We start from the raw sequence: 24291 nt of genomic DNA, 5'->3' as shown, positions 1-24291 counted from the left end.
TCACTAAAGAAAACCTGTGGTACTACCACTCCCCCTTGTTTATATCTGACCTCCCACAAGACTCCTTTTTTGTATGTGTAGTGCTTTCCCTATTCAAGACACATCTTTATGTTTTTTAATTATAACATGGACAAAGGATAGCATTGACGTAAACCCCAAATTTTAATAAATGACTTTCCTGAAAATGAGAGTAGCAGTGACTTTAAAAATGGTAAGAAAAGGGGCCGTGCACAGTGGCTCACGCCTGTAATCCCAGCACTTTGGGAGGCTGAGGCGGGTGGATCACAAGGTCAGGAGTTCAAGACCAGCCTGACCAACATGGTGAAACCCCATCTCTACTAAAAATACAAAAATTAGCTGGGCGTGGTGGTGTGCGCCTATAATCTCAACTACTCAGGAGGCTAAGGCAGGAGAATTGCTTGAACCGGGGAGGCAGAGGTTGCAATGAGCCAAGATCGCGCCACTGCACTCTAGCCTGGGCGACAGAGTGAAACTCCGTCTCAAAAAAAAAAAAAAAAAAAAAAAAAAAAAGAAAAGGAAGAGGGAAAATGGGGAAGAAATAGAGAAGGCTGGCTTCATCCTCCTCATTTGCTAGGCAGATCTTCAGTGGCTTCACAAGACTAGGCAGGCAGACACATCCCCTCGGTATAGGGACAGAGTCTTTCAACCATCAACAGGAGATGTTCAGGTAATTCACTTCCCTCACAAAACCAAGGATGAGAACAAGAGCAGAGAAGCACTGTTTGAACTGTGAGGAAGCCATGGCAGCATGAGAGGGTCTTGTAGACAGAAAGATTTCAGAGGTGGGAGCCATAACAAGCCAAGACCTGAAGCAGACACACAACTTCACATGAAGCGTTCTACCATCTTTCATGTTGAGAGACCCTGTCTAGTCTTACCAGTGGCTCTGGTGAAAGAGCTTCTACTTTTCTCTGGCTGGACTTCATCTTCTGAATGGGTTAAAGAGACTGCCGGAGGTCTAAACTTCTGGGGATTCAGTTGTTACAGAGAAGTCCGTATGGTATGGAGGCCCTAGGTTGTTCCTCATGGGCGCTCACTCTGTCTAGGGCTCCAGCCCCAAGACCCTTGGTGTACAGACAGATTGCCCTTGTATTCCATCTTGCAGGCCTGCCCTCCCTCCCATTCCTAGCCCGTTTGTTCACTGTGTCTCAGCGGGCAAGGCTCTGCCTGTGTGGGTGGGTAGCCTATCAGCACCTGGCTGGTGGACAGCACTACAGCTGTCCTATGACCAAAGGTTGCTCTTCTGACCTTTCTTAGCCACTCCACTAATAAAGGGTTATTTTTGTCTTGGTTTGGTTTGTATATTTAGCCGATTTCATGATAAAGGAACTTTGTAATCAAACACTTTTTCAGCTAGATTCTAAGCAATTTTAAATATTATGTAAGAGATCAAATAACTATCAGGGAAAGATGCAGACTACAGACTGAAAAATGAGAAGGTTAGGATGATGACTGTGTTTTGATGGAAGCAGTGTAGGATTCCCCAGGAGACTGGGCTTCTGGCCCTGCCTTGACATTCATAGGTAAATGACCCTTGGGCAAGTCATTTGGCTTTTCTAAGTCACTGTTTTCTTTACTCATATCTACGATTTCTAACTAAGACAACTTTTCTTCTCCTTTGACAAGTTAAGTCTTGTAAACAGAATTATTCCCACATTTGTATGTAATATTGATTCCCCTATTCTCTTGTAGTTAAAGCTTCAAATCTCCAATTCATCTTTTTTGTAGGAAAGATTAGATTGATTTGTTGGAAATTCTGAGCTATAGAATACTGCAAAAGAAGCCTGGGCTTTCTGCTTAAAGTTCATGTGTACAGAAAATCTAGGCTTGTGGATGACAAAGGGTTTTCTATATATCATTGCTTTTATTAAAATACCCAACTTATTATAGTGTCTCTTATTTAGCAGTTGGTTAAATATTCCTGGAGTTAATGAATAAGAATCTTCTATCTTGTAACAAATAGATGTAGAGCTTTGGTAAGAAGTACACATTTTGCTTGTTTGAGTGTTTCTCAAGTGATTCTTCAGAATGCTTTACTTACATTCACTCTTGAGGCAAAATACTTCCATTATTCTTACAGTTCATTGTCTTAGAAAACTTGTTGCAGAAGTTTCTAATTGTCCCCATATACATTTGTTCATTCTCCTCTTCTTGCATAGATATAAAATGTTTAAAGATACAGTCACCCAGAATAAAGACACCATTGAGAGAGGTGTGGCCACGTGACTGAGTCCTGGTCCATGAAGTGAGCAGAAATAACAGTGCTCCTTTTCCCATAATGCCGTTTAGAGTTGTGCCTTCCCCTTCTACTTTTCCCCTCTCCCACAAGTTGGAATACCATATGGACAAGGGCTGCACCATAGGGATTGAATGGGCAAAAAAGCTGAAAGGAACTTAGGTCCCTAGCACCTGTGTGGAGCCCAATCCCCATAACATTTATAGAATTAAATTTCGTGACACTCTAATTGCAAATAACACAAATTCCCAACTACTGGCATGTGGCTTTGTGAGAGCTGTTTCACCATAATCTGTTGAGACTTATTTGTGGAATCATGATGTCCTGTGACATTTGAAAATGGAAGAGAATCCTGGAATATGGGAGCAACACTGACGCAAAACACAGTGTTCACTTTGGCAGCAGTCGTGATCTCTTCTTGCTGTGGAAGCCTCAACAGTTTGCCTGTTCCCTCCATTGTACTCCTCTCTGAATTCTCTCTCAGGCCTAGATGCTGGGCTCTGTGTGGGTTGCTGTATGGTATAGAAGAGGATGAGATCGGCTGGGACGGCTCTTGTTCAGGTCCATCAAGCCTGTTGCTGTCCTCTATACCTTGAGCCAGCTCTACTGTGCATTTGTAGAAAAGAGAGACTAGCATACAGAAAGAGAGAAAGCAGCTGTTTTTAGGGGGAGGAGAGAAGATGGTGGAGCTTACAAGAGACTGATGTTTGCAAGTGGATATGGTATAAAGTAGTAGTTCTCAAAGCACGGTGCCTAGACAGCAGCATCAGGAGCCTATGAATTTGTTAGAAATGCACATCCTGAGGCTTCACCCAAGACCAGCTAATTTAGCAACTGGGGATAAGATTTGGCAATCTGTGCTTAAAAAAGCGTTTGGCCTGCTCAGTTTTGAGAACCAGTGGTCTAAAGAGTGTTGGGAAGCCTGACAGTGGTAGTTACAAGGGTATACCCTGATGGGAGTCCTGGGATCAAAAAGACTTGAACTAGAAGTAAGGGACCAGGTGAGGGGAGCATTCCATTAAGAGAGAGTTGTTAAAATAAGCTGGGGTTCTCATGATGCTGCTGAAAGGAGTGTAAGTACTGTACCTCCTGTGTTTGGGACCAAGGGTGTCTCTAGCCTTAGGCTTCCATTCCAGCACATCCCATCAGCCAGATGTGCAGAAGTTCCTCCATATACACACTCTACTGCTTAAATTGCTGGTATTTTGAAATAGAAAAAGGTGCTTATAAACCCATGCTGACTGTGATGAACAGGGAGTACTTTTTCCGCCTACCTCTACTTGGAAGGCTGAACCCCATCTTGCCCTGGAAGATGGCTTTGAGCCAGAAGCCAAGCCCTTTAATGGCTATGAAGGGGAAAAAAAGTATGATTTCCATCTAAGGGCTACCAAGAATATAAGTACCTATTTAATAAACTATTTGTTGAAATGCCTTTTCTATTTTGGTAGTTGAAGTTTGAAAAATGTTTGGAGTACTATAATTATCATTTCTGGGAAAAAAATACACATTGCAGTATTTTTGTTTTTGCTACAGGTCAAGTTGTAGTTCAGGATGGAAAGTAAACACATCCCTTTGCTCAGCTGCAGCTCACATATTTGTAGTCTCTGGGTGCCCTCTTGGCAGTCGTGGTGGATACACAAAGGACACAAACAGGGCATAGAAACGCGGGGCTCCATCAGGGGCTTGCCCCAGTGCAAGTCTGATTAGGAAGTTTGCTGGAGCCAAAGGAATGGCCCAGAAGGGTGGAGATGCCTTCACAGAAGGAGTCCTGGGACCGGAATGAGGCTGTTCTCAGAGGCATGCCCACCTCTGGGAGGGGTCTGCAGAAGCACTTTCTCACCAGGGAGAGCCTTTATGGTATGGGTATAAACACTGGGAGGTCTTTGTTTGTTTTTGGAGGCACTCCTTACCATTATATGCCATCTTGTCAATTTGACAACTTTGTAAACAGGGCCCATCCACACATCTTGAATGTAGAAATAGCTGAGAACAGTCTTCAGGAGAAATTACCTATATAAGGCTGCTTCCTTCCTTCTCTCCAGAGTGGAGACAATTTATAAAGAGAAAGTAATGGAAGCTGACAGAGAAACAGCACTTGAGAGTAAAACTTTTGGCATGTAAGAGGACTGTGTGTGTGTGTACCTATGCCTCTGAGTGTGTGTCTGTGTTTCAGAATCAACTTTACCTTTATGAGTCATAGCAAGCGTGGAGTGATTACATCTGTACCTTGGGACATCGCGTTAGGTGTTAGGTTTAAAACAAACTGAGGAGAAAACATAAGGACCTGTGAGTACTCTGTGTGTGTATGTGTATATGTATATACACATATATGTATGAAATGTTTTTATACTTACACACTTCATATTTTACATAATATGAAAAAGTATATATTCTTTTACTCTCCAAGACAGTCTTGTAGAATAAATGTCTTTATGCCCTGTACACTCTATTCAGCACCCTCTTTTTATTCTTGCTATATCATTTTAATTACATAAGTAAAATCACTTTCAGAAATCTCAGATGAACACATGATATTCTTTGAAGTCTTTCTAAAAACGTCTAAAATCCATATGCCACCTCAGGGACTCAGGAATTTATTGACAGTATTACTGATAATACCCTTGGTTTACTGTTCCTTGTCTTTAAAATCACGTAAGATCACACTTTCTACTACACTACTAAAAAGTCTAGAGTGTTGACAAATGCTAGAGGTTTAAAGGAACATGACTGGCTGCTCCTTTAATTCAGCAAGCGTTTGTCAGTGTTCCTTGAATGAGCAGGAACTGAGCATCCTTGGAACCTGACCGCATAGGAAGGGCTCTCAGAACATCTGATTGGAATATGTTCATGTGACATCCACAAGGGCCAGCCCCTCATTTTACAGATGAACACCAGACCCTTCACTCTGACATATTTAAAATCTGACATTTTATTATGTACTTTTTTCAAATTGCTGTCATTGTTGCACAAAGGAAGAACCAAGTTACCGTGTCCCTTCCTCAGTGGAGGAAAAATTGATAGAGGTTTTATTTGTTGTTCTAAAATGGATGCCACCTTACAGTAAACATCACCTGGGGAGTTCTTAATTTCTAATGTTTATGCCTCTGTGACATTTTCAAGCTGTTATAGTCTTCTTAAAATGTTGCTGAGCTGGCTATACAAATTTAGTTCATTTAATTTACCTCATTAGTCATTTGTCCCATTCTCTAATAATTTTGATTCCTTTTTTGTGGGTCAGTATTTATGGCAAAATGTGTTCGGTGGGGGAGGTATTCAGAGAAGACTGTAGTTTATTAGGTAAAATTAAACGTTTTGAAACCAATCTTTAGTTCTTTGTACATTTATCTAAACCATCCTTAGGCCTTATTTTATTGCCAGATTTTTTAAAAATAAATTCATTGTTACATTTTGAAATTTGTTATGGTGTGTGAATATATAAATATAGTTATTTGAATGGCAATTTTTTCTGAGAGTAAGTTGGATATATTTTTCTGGTGTGAATTAACAGATGAAATAAAATGTCTCTGAACTCAGTAAATATTTGAAAACTGTTTTAAAATTCAGTAGGATGCAAACAGGCCACATTTGGCATCTGGCTGTCCCACTCCCCAGTCCTTCCACCCCACTACCTCCCATAAAAGGCAAATCCTGGAAGCCACTCTGAACTTTTTTTCTTCCTCCCAGGAAGCTCTGACTTTTCCAGGAAGATTCCAGGGAACACTAGTTGGATCCGATTTCCTAAGAATTAAAGCAGCTTTAAATCTCCTGGGAGTGTAGAGGATGAAGGGGTTGAGGGTCCGTACAATAATGGGTCAGCATTGACTGCACATTGGAGTCAGCTGGGGAACTGTAAAAAAAAAAATATATATCGATACCAGGGTCCCACTTCCAGTAATTCTGTTTAATTGGAATTGGTCTGGGGTGCACTCTGATCTTCTGGATTTTTAATCTTCTCCTAGGGTTTTTAATGGGCAGCCAGGGTTGAAAGTCATTATTCTAGCACTAAATATTCAAACTATAGTATGCATGACAATCACCTCTAGGGTTTGTTCAAACCCAGATTACCGAGCCCCACTCCCAGCATTTCTGATTCTGTAGGTCTGGTGGGCCTTGGAATTTGCATTTCTAGCAAGTTCCTTAGGAGATGCTGATGCTCCTGGTCCAAGGATCATTGTTTGAGAACGAACCACCACATTAGAGCAGTTGATCTCAAACTTTACTGTGCATCTTGGTAAAATGCAGATTCTGATTCAGTAGGTCTGGAGTGAGGTCTAAGTTTCTGCATTTCCAGCAAGCTCCCAGGTGATGCTGAGGCTGCTGGTCTAGGGGCCACACTTTTAAGTAACAAATCTCTAATCTAAAGCATCATTATGAATGTAATCCCATAACATCCTTTGGGAAGAAAAGGTGTGGTTCAGGAGATTCCTAGAGGCACGGTGGGGCCCGATATATGCCTTAAACCTGGTGGCAGGCAGAGATCTGGAGGGCTCAGTGCTGCTTTGGCACTTGGCCAGCTGTGGCTTGCCAGGGTGTTTGAACATGCCCTTGGCGAAGCTGTACCGTCAATAGGGAGCTTCATTGTAAAGATTCTCTGTTTGCTTGGAGTAAGGCAGTGGTTCTCAGGCCCAATTGCACAATAGAATCACTCTGGGAGCTATTTAAACAAGTACTAATGCCCAGGCTCCTCCCCCAGAATTTCTGATTTAATTGGTTTGAGGTGGGATCCAGACAGTGGTATTTTTAAAATCTTTGTGAGTGATTTTAATGCTCAGCCAGAGTTGAGAACCACTGAATTAAAGAATCACGTTACAGTCTTACAGATCATTTTTTTCCCTTTATATTTGGCTAAGTTATACTGCACCGTGATGCAAACTAGCTTTATTAGGTAGTCAAAAACAATTTAATATGGCATTTTTGACAAACCACCAAGAAAAGACTCTGCAAAGATTCCATCGCTGTTAAATCCTAAATTCAGAGTCTAAGATAGTTCTGGGAAAGTGCAGTGGGTGTTTCTGAACGAGCTTGAAATATGAAATATTTCTGGGACTGTATCAACAAGTCTAATTTTTTCCCCTTGGGGTTATGATTGTGCGGAACAAGTCTTCACAGCAAAGCTTGCCAAAAAAGGTTATGATAAAATCATGGAATGTGTATGAAAAGAATTCACAGTGTAACTTTAAAGGAGTCAGTCTCTAAATTTAAAAACTTAGGGACGACATACGTATTACATTTGTAATAAAAGTTTTAAGAACAAAGTAATGCTGAATATAAGAAAGTTCCTCCTTTTATCACATGATAACTCTAACGCCAAGGAACAAGTGAAATAGGACAGCCAACAAGAAAGTAATTAGGATACGCTAAAGACACTGAACCTCTTTATCTTTGCAAATTAATTTTGTCCTCTGTATTTAAGCAAAAATGTAGCTATTGACTAAACATACAGATACCAGCAACGCTGAGTAGGAAAGTTGAAGCTCTTCTTGCTTTTGGCATTATGGACTAGTGGGAAAATCGTGGGCTTTGGCAGTTCTGCCACTTGCTTTGTGACCTTGGCCAAGTTTCTTATCCTCTCTGGGTCTGTCTCTTCTTCTGTCAAGTAGAGATGAAGATATAATCTCTTCTTCACACAGGAGTACAAAGGTGCGTGAGAATGAGTAGAGGCATGCCCCACACGTAGGAGATGCTCAATTAGTAGAGATTTCTTTCATTTCTCCAGCATGACCATGAGAATTTAATGCTTAATAAGAAGCATTATCCATCAAAACATTTTTCTTGTTGAGTCTTTGTTGGTATTTTCTGCCTATTAATTGTATCAGTTTAGATTTCTTATTAATAATCGTGAAGTTTGTTTTTCCACTTGAAGAGTAGGCCCTTTCTTCTTGCTTTAGAGCCATCATTTTTGCCATTCCCTGTGTCTGGAACACTCTTGCTTTGTTTTTTGTGTGCTTTCTCCCTTCTTTCATGCAAGCCTGTGTTCTGATGCCATGTCAGAGATACCTTCCTTCACTCGCCTGGCTGACACATGGCACCCTTATCACTGAATATGCCGCAAAGCTTTATCACAACCTGGCACGGTGCTGTGTAGCTTTTTATTGTCTGTCTTCTCCAGAATTGTAATTCTCAAGGTTGGTCTCCCTGTGCTACCGAGTGACCAAGGGCCCCTGTGATACTGTAGGCTGATACTACAGCTACTCTAAGGCTTTAGATTATAAAAGACATCAGAGGGAGGTGTGGGAAAAAATAGTGACCCCAGACTCTTCTCTTGACTTTGTGTTCTACCTACTAAATTTTCTGCTATCAAATGTAATCCAAATTTGGGGTCCTTTGAATTCCCCGAAGTAGCTTGAACCGCCCAAGGATTGTCTCAGGATGGCTGTGTATCTCACTGTGTGTGTGTGTGTGTGTGTGTGTGTGTGTGTGTGTGTGTGTGTGGTGTGTGTGAGAGAGAGAGAGAGAGAATGAAGAATGAGAAGAGATTTCAAAATAGAAGTTTTCGGTGTCAGATGTATGGGACTCTACAAAATTTAAATAGAAATAATGGTAATCTGCCAATATAATTTTTATCTTCTTTTTTTTCCTCTTACCACCAGTAGTTTTTCATTTGTCTTTGTGTTTTATTTAAATTTGCTTTTAAGCAGAAACTCTTGCATGCATTTGCCTCTTGTAGATCATGATTGTATTAGGTTGGTGCAAAAGTAATCGCAGTTTTTGTCATTACTTTCAATGGCAAAAACGGCGATTGCTTTTGCACCAATCTATACTTTCTTGACATGGACCTGAAGAGGGCATAAAAATGGCCAAGATCCAGTCATACACATTAAAGTGACCAGGATTGATAGAAACTTTCCAGGGTTATGGTAAAATCATTTTATATTGAGTGAGCCTGTCAATATTTTAATAGTAACTTCTTAAAGATTATTAAGATGATGAAACCAGGTTATTTTTCCATAACTACTTCTGTTGCAAGTGATATTGTCACTTTGGTTTATCTGTATCTGGGCAGGCTTTTTTTTTTTTTTTAAATGTCTGTTGCACTGTTATCAGTGTAATCAGACATAAAAGTTAGTTTAAGTATTATATATAGATCTGTTAGACACCACAGGGAAAGAGTTAGGAGAGACTTCTTTTCAAATAGATAAAATTAAAAATTCAGAAGTAATGTCAGAAAAACCTTCTAATTGATGGAGTGGCTTTAGTTTTATCCTTATTTTCTCCATGGAAGAAACATAGAATAGAGACAGAGAAGAATAAATAAAATCTGATGGGAGAATTTATAGAAAAGGCTGAAAAAAAAAGGTTTCAGAAAAACAATTCCTGATGTTATGGTAATTGTACTACATTTAAGTGACAAGCTGGTGACTAGTTCGGGGCAGAGGAAGATGCGGGGTGAGTAGGGATTCTAGATAATTTATTGAAAGGTGATTAGAGGATTGAAATAAGAGAAAAAGGAATGTTAATTACAAAATAAGAAAGATGGAGACTGGAAATCTAAATTATTTGAAAGCATAACTTCACAATTTGCAGGCTTGAATCTTATGCCTGCTAGTCATGAAGTTAAAAACATAGCTTTGAAAAATTAAAGTAAGTGCTGGAAATTTGAAGATAAGTTACTGGCTTGTAGTAGATTTTACAGATCCCTCTTGGAAATCATATAAAAAATGTGAGGTATAGGTAATCAGAATGTCATAATTAAGCTTGATTTAATAGCTATGCAAGATTATATGTAATAAACAGGATATATGTTCTTTTCAAATACCCATCTATTTTAAAATTGGTTATGAGGCCACACATACATACACACGTGCTAAAAACCAAAAACATACAAAACTCAAGAAGTTAACAAAAGTAGAGAATTGTACAGCCTACATTCTCTGGCAACCAGGCAGTAAGACTATAAATTAAAAAAGAAAGCTCCCCAAAATCTACCTATGCAGAAATTTAATATCACTCTTCTAAAAAGTCTTTAAAAAGGAAACATATAAATTACTTAGCAACAAGTCACATTGAAAGCAATAGATATCAAAAATCAGAATATAACCAAAGCAATATTTGATTGAAGTATTCAAAGCATAATTAAAATTGTTTGTATAATAACTCTAAGAAATGTATTTGTTATAAGACAACCAAATAGAAATGAACCAAGCATTAATCTTAAAACACTAGAGGAGGTTGGGTGCAGTGGTTCACGCCTGTAATCCCAGCACTTTGGGAGGCCGAGGCAGGCGGATCACAAGGTCAGGAGGTCGAGACCATCCTGGCTAACACGGTGAAACCCCGTCTCTACTAAAAATACAAAAAATTAGCCAGGTGAGGTGGCGGGCGCCTGTAGTCCCAGCTACTCGGGAGGCTGAGGCAGGAGAATGGCATGAACCCGGGAGGCAGAACTTGCAATGAGCCGAGATCACGCCACTGCACTCCAGCTGGGTGACAGAGTGAGACTCCGTCTCAAAAAAAAAAAAAAAAAAAAAAAAAAAAAAAAAAACCTAGAGGAAAACTAACAAAATCATCTGAAAGACAAAGAAGTAAGAGATTCAAAAACTTAAAAGCACTAACATAAAGTACAAAAAAGAAAGCCTGGTCAATAAAGTATGAAATGAACTTGAAAATCTAGATGGATTATATGCTTTTGGCTAAAATATAAGTTAGGAATGATAATTCTAAAATAGGTAGGACACCTGAATAATAACCAAAGAAGAAATCTGTCCCTTCCCCCTTCAAAAAACATACCGAGTTCAGATAGTTTCACCGGTGAGTAGTATGAAAACATCAAGGAATAGATAATTCCTGTGTTATTTGAATGGTTTTACAGCAGAGAAACAGGTAGAATGCTAAACAGCTCATTGAAAGAGTTAGTATAGGCTGGACAGGGTGGCTCATGCCTGTAATCCCAGCACTTTGGGAGGCGGAGGCAGGTGGATCACAAGGTCAGGAGATCGAATCTTGGCTAACACGGTGAAACCCCGTCTCTACTAAAAATTCAAAAAATTAGCTGGGCATGGTGGTGAGTGCCTGTGGTCCCGGCTACTCAGGAGGCTGAGGCAGGAGAATGGCGTGAACCTGGGAGGCAGAGCTTGCAGTGAGCTGAGATTGCACCACTGCACTCCAGCCTGGGTGACAGAGCGAGACTCCGTCTCAAAAAAAAAAAAAAAAAGTTAGTGTAACTTTGAAACTAAAATTGGATAAGGCCAGCATAAAAGAGAGAGAACTAAAGATGAACATTACTCAAGTTTATAAATTTAAAAATCTTAAAATGTTAGGAAGTCAAATTCAACAGGATCTTTAGAAACAGTTTATTCTTAGAACACAAGGATGATTTAAAATCCAACTGATTATATTAATAAATTAAAGAGAAAGCCAGTGTGATCATTTTGAGAAAAGTTGAAAAGCATTTAATAAGATTTAACCTGCATTTTTAACATTCTTACATCCCTTCTAGCTGTCAAACTCTGATCGATTTACACTTAAGACTGTGTCTTTGGTAGCCTACCTTATTCCACTTTTATTACAAAGGCAGCTCTTAAGAAATAAATCCATCTCTTCAGGCTCAAACTGCAAAACACACGTTGAGAGGTGACAATGTTGGGACTGTCAAAAATAACTTAGAGAGTGGGATAACCAGCCGGGCGCGGTGGCTCACTCCTGTAATCCCAGCACTTTGGGAGGCTGAGGCGGGTGGATCACAATATCAGGAGATCAAGACCAGCCCCGCCAACATGGTGAAACCCCATCTCTACTAAAAATACAAAAATTAGGTGGACATGGTGGCGCGCACCTGTAGTCCCAGCTACTCAGGAGGCTGAGACAGAAGAATTGCTTGAACCCAGGAGGCGGAGGTTGCAGTGAGCTGAGAGATTGCACCACTGTACTCCAGCCTGGCGACAGAGCAAGACTCCATCTCAAAAAAAAAAACAAAACAAAACAAAAAAAAAGAGTGTGATAACCAGCAAGATCTAATATGTTGGGTTTTAGTGGAAATGTTTAATTGAAGCATATGTTTGAAAATTCTGATTATTATATACTAAATTTTTTGTAAAATAAAAATGTAATAGAATATGATAAGAATATGTTAATGACAGCACATTAACAAGAGTAGGAATTAAGTGCTATTTGCAATCAAAGTCACAAAGCTTTTCTTAATTATAAAACAATGTGTTTGCCAGATAAGCAGTCTACCAAATGCACTTTACAAACTCCAACTTAATCCGCATACATTCAAGATTCGCCTTCTCCTCCTCACCTCTTTGATTTATTCTCCTCCACTCTCAGATGGGGCTCTGAGAGTGGAATTCCTTATTAGTTAATCATGTTCTCTTCTCACGGCAGTTCCTTGGGGGGTTATACTATGAAAGTGGGCTAGATGGATTCTCTGAGACTCCTGTTTGACCCAAGCACATGTGGCATATAGGCTGTAGCTCCCATGAGACACGCAATGAGATAAGACTGGTAAGAGGGAGCAGGGATGCAGCTAACCTGGTAGCTTTAACAAAAACCACATTTCTGATAGGGAAGGAGCTGTGTCCAGAGAAATCAGCTGATTTCTCAGGATCACAGTAGTGATTCCTGAGACAGGAGTCCTATTATTACAGAGGAGCACAGCTGGAACCGGATGGACCAAGTTGCACATCACCACATCACCATTTATTACCTGTGTGACCTTGGGCAAATAAATCTGAATCTCAGTTTCATCGTCTGTAAAATGGAGCAAATAGTAACTCACCTTCTGGGGTTATTGTGACATGAGCACATGGCATGTGTGTTAATGACGTCTGCTCTTAGTACAGAGGCTGTTTTATTTTCCATTCTGCTTTAAGCTGCTTATTGGGTATTGGCATGTGGGTGGTAGCCACAGGGAGGGTAGAGGCCTGCAAATGAATGTTTCCCCTGAGTGAGGCACAGGTGCCATGAAGTAGTATTCTATCCAACAGGAAAATTAAGTGTAGTCATAAGGTAGGTGGCAGAAGGAAGGCAGCATTAAGACTCAACCCATCTGATCTCCTTCTCCAACACACCCTGTACCCAGCTGTGGTAAACAGTGCGAGCATTTGTCTTCCTCCATATTCTTTCTTGCCAAGTGCCTTTCCAACCTCCTCCCACGTCTCCTTCCTCCCCAGATATTATGCGCCTTCCTGTTGTTGCCCAGGTTCCCAAAGTCCTATCTTTCTAAGAAGGGACCTGTTTTTCTGAATTATTCTCTTCCTCTTTCTATAATCAAAGCTCTAATTTGTCTCATAGTGAACGGTACAGTCTTGAAAATGGCATAAAGGGTTCTAAATGACCAGGTACCCCTGCTGCTCATCCAACCTCATCTCCTGTTTCTCCTGTCACTTGCTGTGCCTCAGCCACACTGACGTACTTACTCTTCCTGGGACACACAAGCCTGCGTCAGCAGTTCCTTCTGCTGGGATGCTATTCTCCCAAGTATCTCCATGGCTCATTCCCTCACTCCTTCAAGTCTTTGTTCAGCCATAAACTTATCAATCATGCCCATCCATTCTCACCACATTGTAACTGCTACCCACTTCTTCTAAGCATTCCAATTCCATCTTACTCTGTTCTTGTTTTCCCGTCATAGCACATATCACCCTTTACTACTATATAATTTGCTTCTTTATAATGTTTGTTACTTATGTTCTGTCATCCTCCACTACCATATCAGCTAATGAGGGCAGGAACCTGTGTCTTTCCTCTTTAGTACATATCCCAAGCTGCTAAAGCAGCAGGTGCTCAGTCAGTGTTTCAGTGAATTTACTAGAACTATAAGTATGAAGGGTCTCTTATATTATGTCTTAGGTAGACAAGAAATAGATAAGGAAGAGGAAAGATACAGCAATCAAGGTAGAAAATGACTAAAGGAACAGGCATGGTTTTAGAAAGAGATCCACTGCTATGATATCAAGACCTGAGTAGACTGGAATGAGGAGACCTGGATTCTTGCTTTAAGTTTACCAATGACCTTAGCAGGTCCCTTAAGCTCTGGAGCCTCAGGTTCTTTATCTACAAAATGAGGAAACTAAACTAGGTGACCTTTTGGGTCTTATCCTACTACGCAATTCTGTGTTTGGGTTTTACTTTAGGAAGACCAATTAACACTTATGGAAACATTGCCTGGTACTAACCGGCATCAGTTTCACCTAACGTGTCCTGAACTCCCCATCTCCCACCAAAGGTCCTGGGCTGTGGTAATGTCTTTTAGTCTATTTCTATCTTTTCCTCAAAGTCTATTTCTATCTTTTCCTCAAGGGCCTTATGTTCGTATAGGTCTCTTAAAACTCAACCCAAGAAGCTAAACTGTGGACTGGGGTTCTAGAAGCCAGGGCTTTGCTCCCCCATTGTAAAATCTGAGTAAACCAACCTTGTTTTAATTTTCCCATCTCTAAAGTTCAGATACAGCAAATGGGTCAGCAGATAATATTAGAGAGAGGGGAATAAGGTGCGTTTGATGGAGCTCTGCTAGAAATAGAAACACATCAGGTGCCATTTCAGGAAATTACACGGGAATTTGGCTCATTATCCATCTTGCTAAGCTGCCACATCATAAAGTCACAGACTCTTAATAGAATACCATTGATACTCAAGAGTGTGCAGGTAGAGTTCCTCCATGTTGATTGTCATACACATTGTCTCCGGTTTCTGAAGTAGCCGTGATTTATTTGTGTTTTAAGGTACACTGTTTTCAAAGAACAGCCTTTAAAGCTCTTTTGAATTCAAAGATCTTTCAGTTAGTGAAAGAATGGGTCCAGTTTTCAGATTCTCCACGCCATGGGTGCATCTTCGCTTCAGCTTTCTTCATTTTGGTCATTGCTCCAGATGTTCATTGTTTAACACAAGTGGGTAGGAAGACGGAGAAGAAGGGAATTTCAGGCTCATATTTTGGTGTCATGGGTAGATCTTGGGTGAGGTTTTCATTGTTAGTTAAACTACGTTTGAAAGTTTACACTGAATTTCTTTGCCTACCCTCCTCTTTGGCTACTTAAATAGATCATCAGGACTGTCTGTTCTTCTGTTGAAAGTGCCCCACACTGCCCTGGGCATAAGCTAAATTCTTTCTCTCCCATTTAGAAGAGAAGCCAGATTGCTCCAAGGCCCGCTGTGAAGTCCAGTTCTCTCCACGTTGTCCTGAAGATTCTGTTCTGATCGAGGGTTATGCTCCTCCCGGGGAGTGCTGTCCCTTACCCAGCCGCTGCGTGTGCAACCCCGCAGGCTGTCTGCGCAAAGTCTGCCAGCCGGGAAACCTGAACATACTAGTGTCAAAAGCCTCAGGGAAGCCGGGAGAGTGCTGTGACCTCTATGAGTGCAAACCAGGTATGCACGAGCTCTGTCTCAGCAGCCTTGTTCCTTTGCATCAGAGGGTAGCAGATCCCTCCTCAGCCACCCCTGGCCTCTCCTTTCACATGAAGATGGGCCTTTTCACCGGTGTCCTGTGAATCTGCCACTTTGGGCTAATGGCAGCTTGACTTCTGGCCTTCTAGTCAGAGAACCAGAGTGATCATCCACTGGTACATAAGTGCCTTTAGAGAGCGAGCGTGTCTTTTCCTCTTTTCTTCTTTTTTTCCTTCAAAGTATGCTTGACTGGGGAGGTAGGGTTAAAATTTATGGTACTATGGCAATCTGCTTCATTTCCCCAGAGAAGGTCAGATACCTTATTTGCAGCTATATCTGCCACTTTGAATTATTACATTTAAAAACAATCATCATACATAAAACAAAGTTATTTTTAGATGAATACATGCATCAAACGCCGGAAGTTTCATAATGTAACACTCAGCCCCAATCTTTCTCTTTGCCAATTCCCCCCCCCCATCTGCCCTCTTTACTTTATAGCATGTGCCAAGTCACCTTTGACTGTTTACTCACCCTCTTTGCCAACATTTGATGTACTATTGTGTCCCAGCTGTTTCTTGCTTTATATTATTTCTAACATCCTTGCTCTTGTGGCAGCATTTCCAATGTGGTCTGTGAACACTTCTGAGTTATAGTGATTTCCTCTTTGCAAGTTTCTAATCATCAGCCAGTTGTTTTTTTGTTTGGGTTTTTCTTTTTCTTTCTTTCTTTTTTTTTTTTAACTGCTAGATAAACGCTCCAAGCAAAGTGATCCTTTGTCCATCTCTTGAACTATTCTATCAATCAGAAATGCCTCTGGCTAACTGTCACTATCCATGTAACCACTGCTGGTTTAATTCTTTCTCTGTCTTCATTGTAACTCTTAAATATCTCATCCCCACCTCTTTCCCTACACAGAAAATTTGAGGAATATTGCAGTTCTGTAGCATTAACTGGAGTAACATGCCGACACTAGGACTGGGCTTCTGGAAGCAAGGAGACTTTGGAAATTTGTCAAGAGCTAGTATTTCATTTAGGGACTCCAAAAGCAAGTAAATGTAACAATAAACGGTGCCTCTCTGTTTGCCCCCTTTCAGTTTTCGGTGTGGACTGCAGGACTGTGGAATGCCCTCCTGTTCAGCAGACCGCGTGTCCCCCGGATAGCTACGAAACTCAAGTCAGACTCACTGCAGATGGTTGCTGTACTTTGCCGACAAGGTTAGTTGCCATTAGTTTGTCAAGTTTTCTCCTTGTTTGTTAGCATCATCTAAGGTACATTTTGAGCATGCAGTTTGTTTTCCCATGAGAAAGCTAGTCCTTTCATGTTTCTCTGGAAGAAATCACTGAACTGTTTGCATTACTTGGTATTTACATATATCTTTCCTCAGATCAAAACCAGGTGTCATCAGGTTAAGTCGTTAACCCTTATAGATTCTTTCTATAAGGGTGCCTGTACACTTTTGAGGCCTGGGACCTATATAAGCAAATATGCCCCTCTGTATATAGATAGGGAGGCAGGCAGTGAGGTGTCTATCAAGAGTAGGCACATCATTTGATCCTCTGCAGTGAATCTTGTAGGTGCTTAAACAACATGTTCAGTGTGATGAAACATTGCATGCTTCACAGCACTGCTCCACAGGGACCCTTGATGTTTGGAATCACACGTCTACCCAGACCCATTTCTTGCTGAGGCCAAGAGAAGTCTTAATTCTTACAATGCTTTCTGGAATAACAAACACATCTCTCTTTGGCTTGACTGCGGGGAAGAGCCACTGTCATTTTAACCCTAGTAGCAGGGCATGCACTTAGCCCCCTAGAACTAGTTTTTCTCTAGAACATGAGGATCTCCGGGTCCTGTCCTTTTTAGTCTACAAAGCACCACCATAGAGCTGTCCCTCCTTCGTACTTGGCTTTGGGGAAGACTGTTCTTGGAAATGTAGGGTTTACAGTCTGTTTTCCCCCCACTACTCACCCCTCTTCTCTGCCATGACCTCCCTTCCATCTTTTGCAGGTCAACACGCCATCTTTATGACTAAGTCATCTCATGTGTTTCAGCTTTCGTTCTACATTTAATAGGATGAGTTAAAACTGTACCTTATTTAACTCAATTTCCAACCTCTTCTTCCTCAGTCCCAGTGCCAGGCATTTAGCTTCTAGGTTTGTTGCATGAGTACCTGTGATTATGCAAATGGTTGGATAAGATAGGAGTAGAGTATATGTGGTCCATAGGTAAGGTAAGTATCAGTTATTTGTCCGTAATTGAAGAGACATCCAGAATTTGTTCTGATAATTACTTTTTCCTTCTTTCTTCTCATAAAATAAGTTAGATCTTTGGCATCTCCTAGCCTTTGTTCTGTCAAACCTAGGATTCTCTAAGACATGTCCTTTATACTGTATCATAAAACAGATTCAAAGATTTTTGTGAAGATAACATACATTGGTGCAGCAACCTTCCTATGACATTAGAATGTGATAATTTATGTGCAGATGCTTAGGACAGGGTGAAATATTTTGCAAATATAAGGTATTACTAATCAGTAAAGGAGATAAATTGAGCATCACTAACAGTAACAGATGTCCCTTCAGGGTCTTCCTGAAAAGGAAGGTGGTACATTATATTGGAGAACCTAATTAATCAAAACTAAGCCAGTTGTTAATGAGGAAGTCCTTTAGTGAGGAAAATAGACAATTCTCAGTTCACTGTTATAAATGTCACATAGTGCCATCTGCACATAGGAGGCATGGTCAGCTATTTTTTCAGTCACTCTGGGGGGTTGAAATGGGTAGAAGCTACAGGAAGGTATATTTAGTCTCAATTTAAGAAGAAACTTTCCCACAACTAGTGATGTTCTGTAGTGAATTGGCTGCTTCCTGAGGCAGCCAGAGCTCCTTGGAGCTGGATAGATTTCTTTCCGTCTGGATGGCCACCTGCCCGGTATGCTTAGAAGAATTATATTAGGTTGGAAAGGAGGTTGAACTAGATGCCTTCCGTTTTATCCTCAAGCTTCTGTGAGTCTAGAAAATAAAACTTGAAGATGATTATTACTGTATCGACATAATTTTGACTTCGGCATTCAGAAATGAAGAATGGCCAAAGTTAAATTTGCCTCTAATCAAGACGTTGAAAACAGAGAAGGAAGTCATTCAACATCCCACTGTAAATTATTTGCAGAGAAGGGATAGGTTCTCACAGCTCTTTAGTTTCCTGTATGTCAGATAATCAGTGACCCATACTCATCCCCTGCTCATTTGTTCCCTTTGAACAGGGTCTCCTCCTCCAGCTCTCTCACGAGCCCTGTGCCTTTGCAGTTGCCACTACCTCTCCCTGGACTCCCTTGCCCCTCTACATACATATAGGCAGCTTCTGCCTCTCCTTCAAGACTGCATTTCCTGCTCTTTGAAGTCTTGTCATTTTTGGGCCCCTGAAGATGACTTAAGAGTCCCTCTCTGCTACGTTGTCATCCATCCCCCGTGTATCTTTTTATCATAGCACTTTTCATAACACATTGAACACATCGATGTTTTTTTGTCTATCTCTCCTGTCCTGTGTGATTCTCAAGGAAAGGGAGTATTTTGTAGCCTCTTCTACCTAAATATAATATGTCAGCCCACATCTATTGGTGAATGAATGGATGAACAAACAGGCCCTCTCTTACCCAAGATGATTTATATGTTGAAGAAAAGAAAAAGAATGAATATTTTTAGTTTCTAGTTACCTTCCTGCCATTGGGTTGTAATACTACTCCCTGTCTCGTTTTCAAACCCTTGCACTTTTCCCCCAGTCCCCATCTTTATGGTGCGGTACTCCCCAGTCCTGTAGAAACTCTCCATTCCAAGCACGGCAGTCATCTCTCACAGCATGGGATGCCTTTCTCTCTCCATTCCATCTCTTTTCATATTGCTCATCCAGCAGGACTCTAATTTCTCCTCTATCCACATGGTCTTCATGCTTCAACCAACACATGTCCCACTGCCTAGAAACTTCCCACATATCCTTTCCTATGCTGTCAATTAATTATCGACCTTCATACATTGTTATTGAATTGTCGCATGCATGAAGTCTTGTCTCATCAGCTATATGATGTTCGTAAAGGTCAGGAATTGTGTCATGTTTTCTTTTCCTCTGTATGCATTAGTGCTGAATGAGTCAGTAAATGCAGAATATACTCAGGCCGTGGCGTAGACCCATTCACCCTAGTTTAGCATATTCAGTGGATTCCTGCTTATTAAGGAGGGTGATGGGGTGATAGGTTGTACATTGATTAGAGACTGACAACCCAAATAATCAGGTGAAAATGGAAAAAAAAAAAAGCCTAACATGTAATAATAGTGGTAGTATTTTACGAGAAAAACTACGTAACTTTATTCTTGTGTGTGAGCCATGTCAAATGTCCACTCTTTAAGAGCATTATTTTTAGGCATAAAGAAGAACATTATAGAACATATAAGATCCTATTATGATTATTTGACTTTTACCAGCATACTTATAAGAGCATTGTTAAGAAGTTAGAGCCATTTGAGAGCAAAGCTGATTATGTGGAGAAATCAGGGGAGAAAGCCATTTACATTTTAGGACATAGTAAGGTAAAATATCTGAAACTTTAGCTGTAAAGAATTACCTTCAGTGAAAGTAACAACTCCCTTTTTATAAGAATTTATTGTACTTTCATGGGCTAGAAAGTGCGTTTGTGGACTTTTCTCCCCTATCTTGAAGAATACATTCCTCTCTCCTTCATTCTCATCCAAATGGAATTGCCCTTCCCTGTGAGACTATTTCACCCATTCGGGCCCCTAACTGCCACATTTCTGTGTGAGCTTGATTTGTTAGCTTTGTCTTGAATTGTATGTTTTCACTTGATTCATTCATCCATTCATCAAACATGAATTGAGTTCTTACGAGTGACAGACACTACTCTCCAGATGTTCTTACTGTGCATGGGTTTCACTTTCCACTTCCATCCCTGACAAATACTGGTTTTCCCTTCTACCTGTGGCTTTTGTGAATATAGGCTGTTCCTTATTTCCTTGCTGCCTTTCTGTCTTGTTTAATGGCCTATCTTTCATTTTCACCTCTTTTGTGTCTTTTCTCTTGAACTTCATCCTGTTTGAACATCATTCTTGTGTGTGATGTAATTAATTTTTAACCATTATTTAATTCTTCCTTCCCTCAACTTGGCTTAGATTTCCAGGCATCCCGCCATTTCTTTTTATCCTTTTTTCTTCTGTTGGCATGAAGACATGGTATGAGTTATATGGCAGTGCATTCTATCCTTCAGGAGAGGGTGGAGAGGGATAAGAATTAGTGGCTCTGGGCCTTGTACTGGGCCTAAACACTACACAATGACCAAAAGGGAAAATGGGACTGCCTGTGAGGTTTAGGACACCTTGTGGTCCTTGAAAGTCCCTTTGTGAGTGTCTGCGTGTGTGTGCATGTACAGATGATGCTGTGCATAAGAGAATTTACAACAGAAACTTACAAGACAGTTACATTAATGCAAATTATTTCTTTGCAGGGAAGAAAAAAGCCAAGATAGTCTTTAAGTGACATATAGATAGCAATAGCAGTCACAGCTTAAATGTGTAATGTGCCTTGCTGTTTATAAAGCATTTTCACTATTCATATCTTACCATCACTTTAATTCTGTGAGGAATTTATAGGTATGAGAATGGAGATTGAGATAATAAGAGACTTGCAGAAAATCACAAATTTTCCTTGGTACAAGAGACAGAGCAGGTTCAAAGCTTCAACCCAGGTTTTTTTATTTTTTTTTTAATTGAAAACCCTGTGCTCTTTCCACTGGAGCTTTTTTGATAACAATGTTTTGTTATTTTTATGTCCAAGAAATATATCGGGGAATATGAATTTACATCTCACCAACACATTTCTATCTGCATACCACATATGTGTTTCAGTTATTCATTGCTGTGTAACAACCGCCCCAAAAAAGTAGCTGAAAATGACAAAGATTCATTCTTTGTCCTGATTCTGTGTGTTGACTGAGCAGTTCTTCTGTAGCCAGCTGGCAGGTTGACTGGGACTGGATGTCCTTCCCATGTTTGGAAACTCAGCTGGGATGGCTGGAAAGACCCCTTTCCCTACATGATGTCAGAAGTGGGAGAGGAAGTTGCAAAGCCTTTGGAGACCAAGAGTTGGAAGTTACACAACACTTCTGCCATATTCTGTTGGTCAAAGGAAGTCCTAGGACAAGCCCTTATTCAAAGGGTTGGAAAGTAGCTTCCACTTCTTGATGAGATAAGCCACAAAGAATTTGTGGCCATTTTTAATCTACCCTAATCTACATTTAACCAAGATAGATGCCCTTTAGCTTTCATTTTCTGATTGCAGGAATTTTGTGGTGTGTTGCAGATACCTGACCCTTTTCCAAAAACTCATGCCCTTCTGGTCTTCAGGTGAAATTCGGGCAGCATTATAGTTAAGCCCCTTGTGCCCCCCAGCAGCTCTTTTTCTGCTTCTTTCTTCACTTGCCATTTGGCAGTCCACCCAGGAACAGACATGTGATTTAAGAGCCTGTGAGCCACCACTTCAGCTTTAAGTATCATTTAGCCAACCATTATTTTTAACCTTCCACTTCTTGAAGAGTGCTGTGACCACCTAGGTTAAACTAGGTTTTCTCCCATCATACAAAAGGGAATGCTACTTTGGGATACCAGAAAATCTGCCGGATAAATCCAGGTCCATTTTTAAAACAAAACAAAGCTTGCAAAGGTGTTGAATAGAGATTCCTCTCTGTAATGGTTGAGCTTACCTGAGAGAAATGGATTCACCAGAGACAGATGCATTTGGAGGATGGATCCAGCCTGGGCTATACATCTGAGAGTCCATGTTCTCCTGGTGTCCACCAGCCCAGACCTCAGCCCAACTGGGCTATTTCTCAAGAAGATAGAGAGTTCTAAGACCACAGTGTTTTCTCTGCACTTCCCACTCCTTGCTCTCTCCAGTGTTTGGACCTAATTTTACAGACTCTTCACTTTGTCTCTGTAATTTTTCACCAGTGTTTCAGATACAGGCTTACAAGGTAGACATTAACTAGTTAAAAATCTAGACAGTAATACCTCCACCTTACTCACTTTCACTGTAAGTCACGAGTTTTTTAAATACCTACGCCTTTTGATAAGTAACTTTATATCTTTTTATTAAGATGAATGAACTTACCATATTATTGACAGTCACCTATTTTAAATTTATTTTTATGAAATTTGTCCCAAACTTTTTGTTCTAAAAGTTCTGTTATCAATTTGTTTTATAAATATGCCCTTCTTAAAAGTTATTGAGAAAATCCAGCTATTTTAAGGTACAAATAAATTAAGTCATTGTTTATAATGTTCAAAAACTTAAAATAGAGTTTCTTCTGGGTTGTGTGCATTTCAGAAAGCCAGATTCCCAAGCTCCCTCCTGGCCCCTGCCTCTCTCTGACCAAAGGGCCTGATCCTCTTCCAGAACCTATATCTGGAACATGTGTATCTCTTGTGTTCTGAGACACTAGACCAAAAATCCTATTTTATTTTTAAATCAATCTTCAGAAGCATTTTTTTGACTGTTTTTTTTTTCCTTAGCTTCAAGGTAATTAAAAATGTTAGATTATCTGTTAGCTAATATGTTGACTAATACGTGACTTCTGTTTTCACCAAAAAATGTTAATAGAATATGTTAGACACATGAAATTCTAAGTACAATTTCACTAGAAATATTGACAAGCCAGAATCACAGAGCTCAACACAGGAGGCAGGCTGTATCGCTCTCCTGTTTCATAGAGGGAGCATTGTGGAGCTGGAAGGGTCCTACCCGGTGAGCATCAGCAGAGCAGGTATGTGTGGCACATACCACCAAGCTGCACTGTCCCCTGTGGCCCTGGGCTCACTCACCACCAGGCCCTCTCCAGCCCTGCCTCTCAGGAGCCCTAACATTCTGTGTCATGCACTTTGTTATTGTCTGTAAGCAGACGCATACCTGTGAGTAAACCATTCCGTAGCTAAAGAATACTCCTCTGCACATCACCTGGTGCTCTTCAGAAAGGGCACGAATCATGCGTTCAAAGCTAGAATCCAGGCCCACTTTTGCATGAGTTTGGGTGAGGCCCTCACGTTATCTGGCTCTGTTTTCCAGTCGAAGAAAGGAGGGGAGGAGGGATTTGATTGTCTCAAAAGTAACTTCCACCTCTAAATTCTTTGACTTTCCAAAAGCCTTTAGAGGGGAAGGAACCCAAGCCACTAGCAACAGGAGACAGGTAAAGAAAAAATTTAGGAAATTTCTGGGCTCAGAAAATAATGGGAGAGATATATGGCTCGCCTAGGGATAAGAAAAGGAGAAAGTCCAGGGGAAGTTATAACAGAATTATGGGTTGTTTTTTTTTTTAACTTTCTTAAAAAAAAAAAAAAAAAAACCTTAGAAACAGCAAAATGAAATAAACTACTAGAGTAATGATTTAAGCCAGGGTAATCAGAACTGGTTGGATTGTGAAAGCTGAGTAATAATTCAGGAAAATAGATTGCCTATTTGGTCAATGGTTAGTTGACTATTGCTGGTTAACCTTTTTTTTTTTCTTTACATCTATAAATAGATAGTCCCTACATAACAGAAGCAGAGAATATGTGGCCAAAGGCTGACTCCACAAGATAAGGATTTACTCTGTTAAGCTGGTTTCTAATAGAATGTCGATATCTCTGCCTGTCAGCCTGCCTTGGTAAATGTGCTG

General features: G+C 40.5%; 1 protein-coding gene across 6 annotated transcripts in view; it reads left to right on the top strand.

Moving 5' to 3' along the window:
- The window catches only part of CRIM1 (cysteine rich transmembrane BMP regulator 1), a 197146-nt gene that overhangs the window by 71565 nt on the left and 101290 nt on the right, over positions 1-24291 (top strand). For 3 of the 6 annotated variants that reach the window (XM_030800639.1, XM_030800640.1, XM_030800641.1), the window contains 2 exons: positions 15317-15559; positions 16675-16795. In XM_030800639.1, the coding sequence (XP_030656499.1) occupies positions 15317-15559; positions 16675-16795 (364 nt within the window). The remainder of the gene's footprint in view (positions 1-15316; positions 15560-16674; positions 16796-24291) is intronic. The other 3 variants (XM_030800644.1, XM_030800643.1, XM_030800642.1) reach the window with 1 other exon arrangement.

Source organism: Nomascus leucogenys, chromosome 19, assembly GCF_006542625.1.
Source record: "Nomascus leucogenys isolate Asia chromosome 19, Asia_NLE_v1, whole genome shotgun sequence".
NCBI classification, from domain to species: domain Eukaryota; kingdom Metazoa; phylum Chordata; class Mammalia; order Primates; family Hylobatidae; genus Nomascus; species Nomascus leucogenys.
The sequence above is the reverse complement of the archived record's forward strand: the minus strand, read 5'-3'. Positions and strand labels throughout refer to the sequence as shown.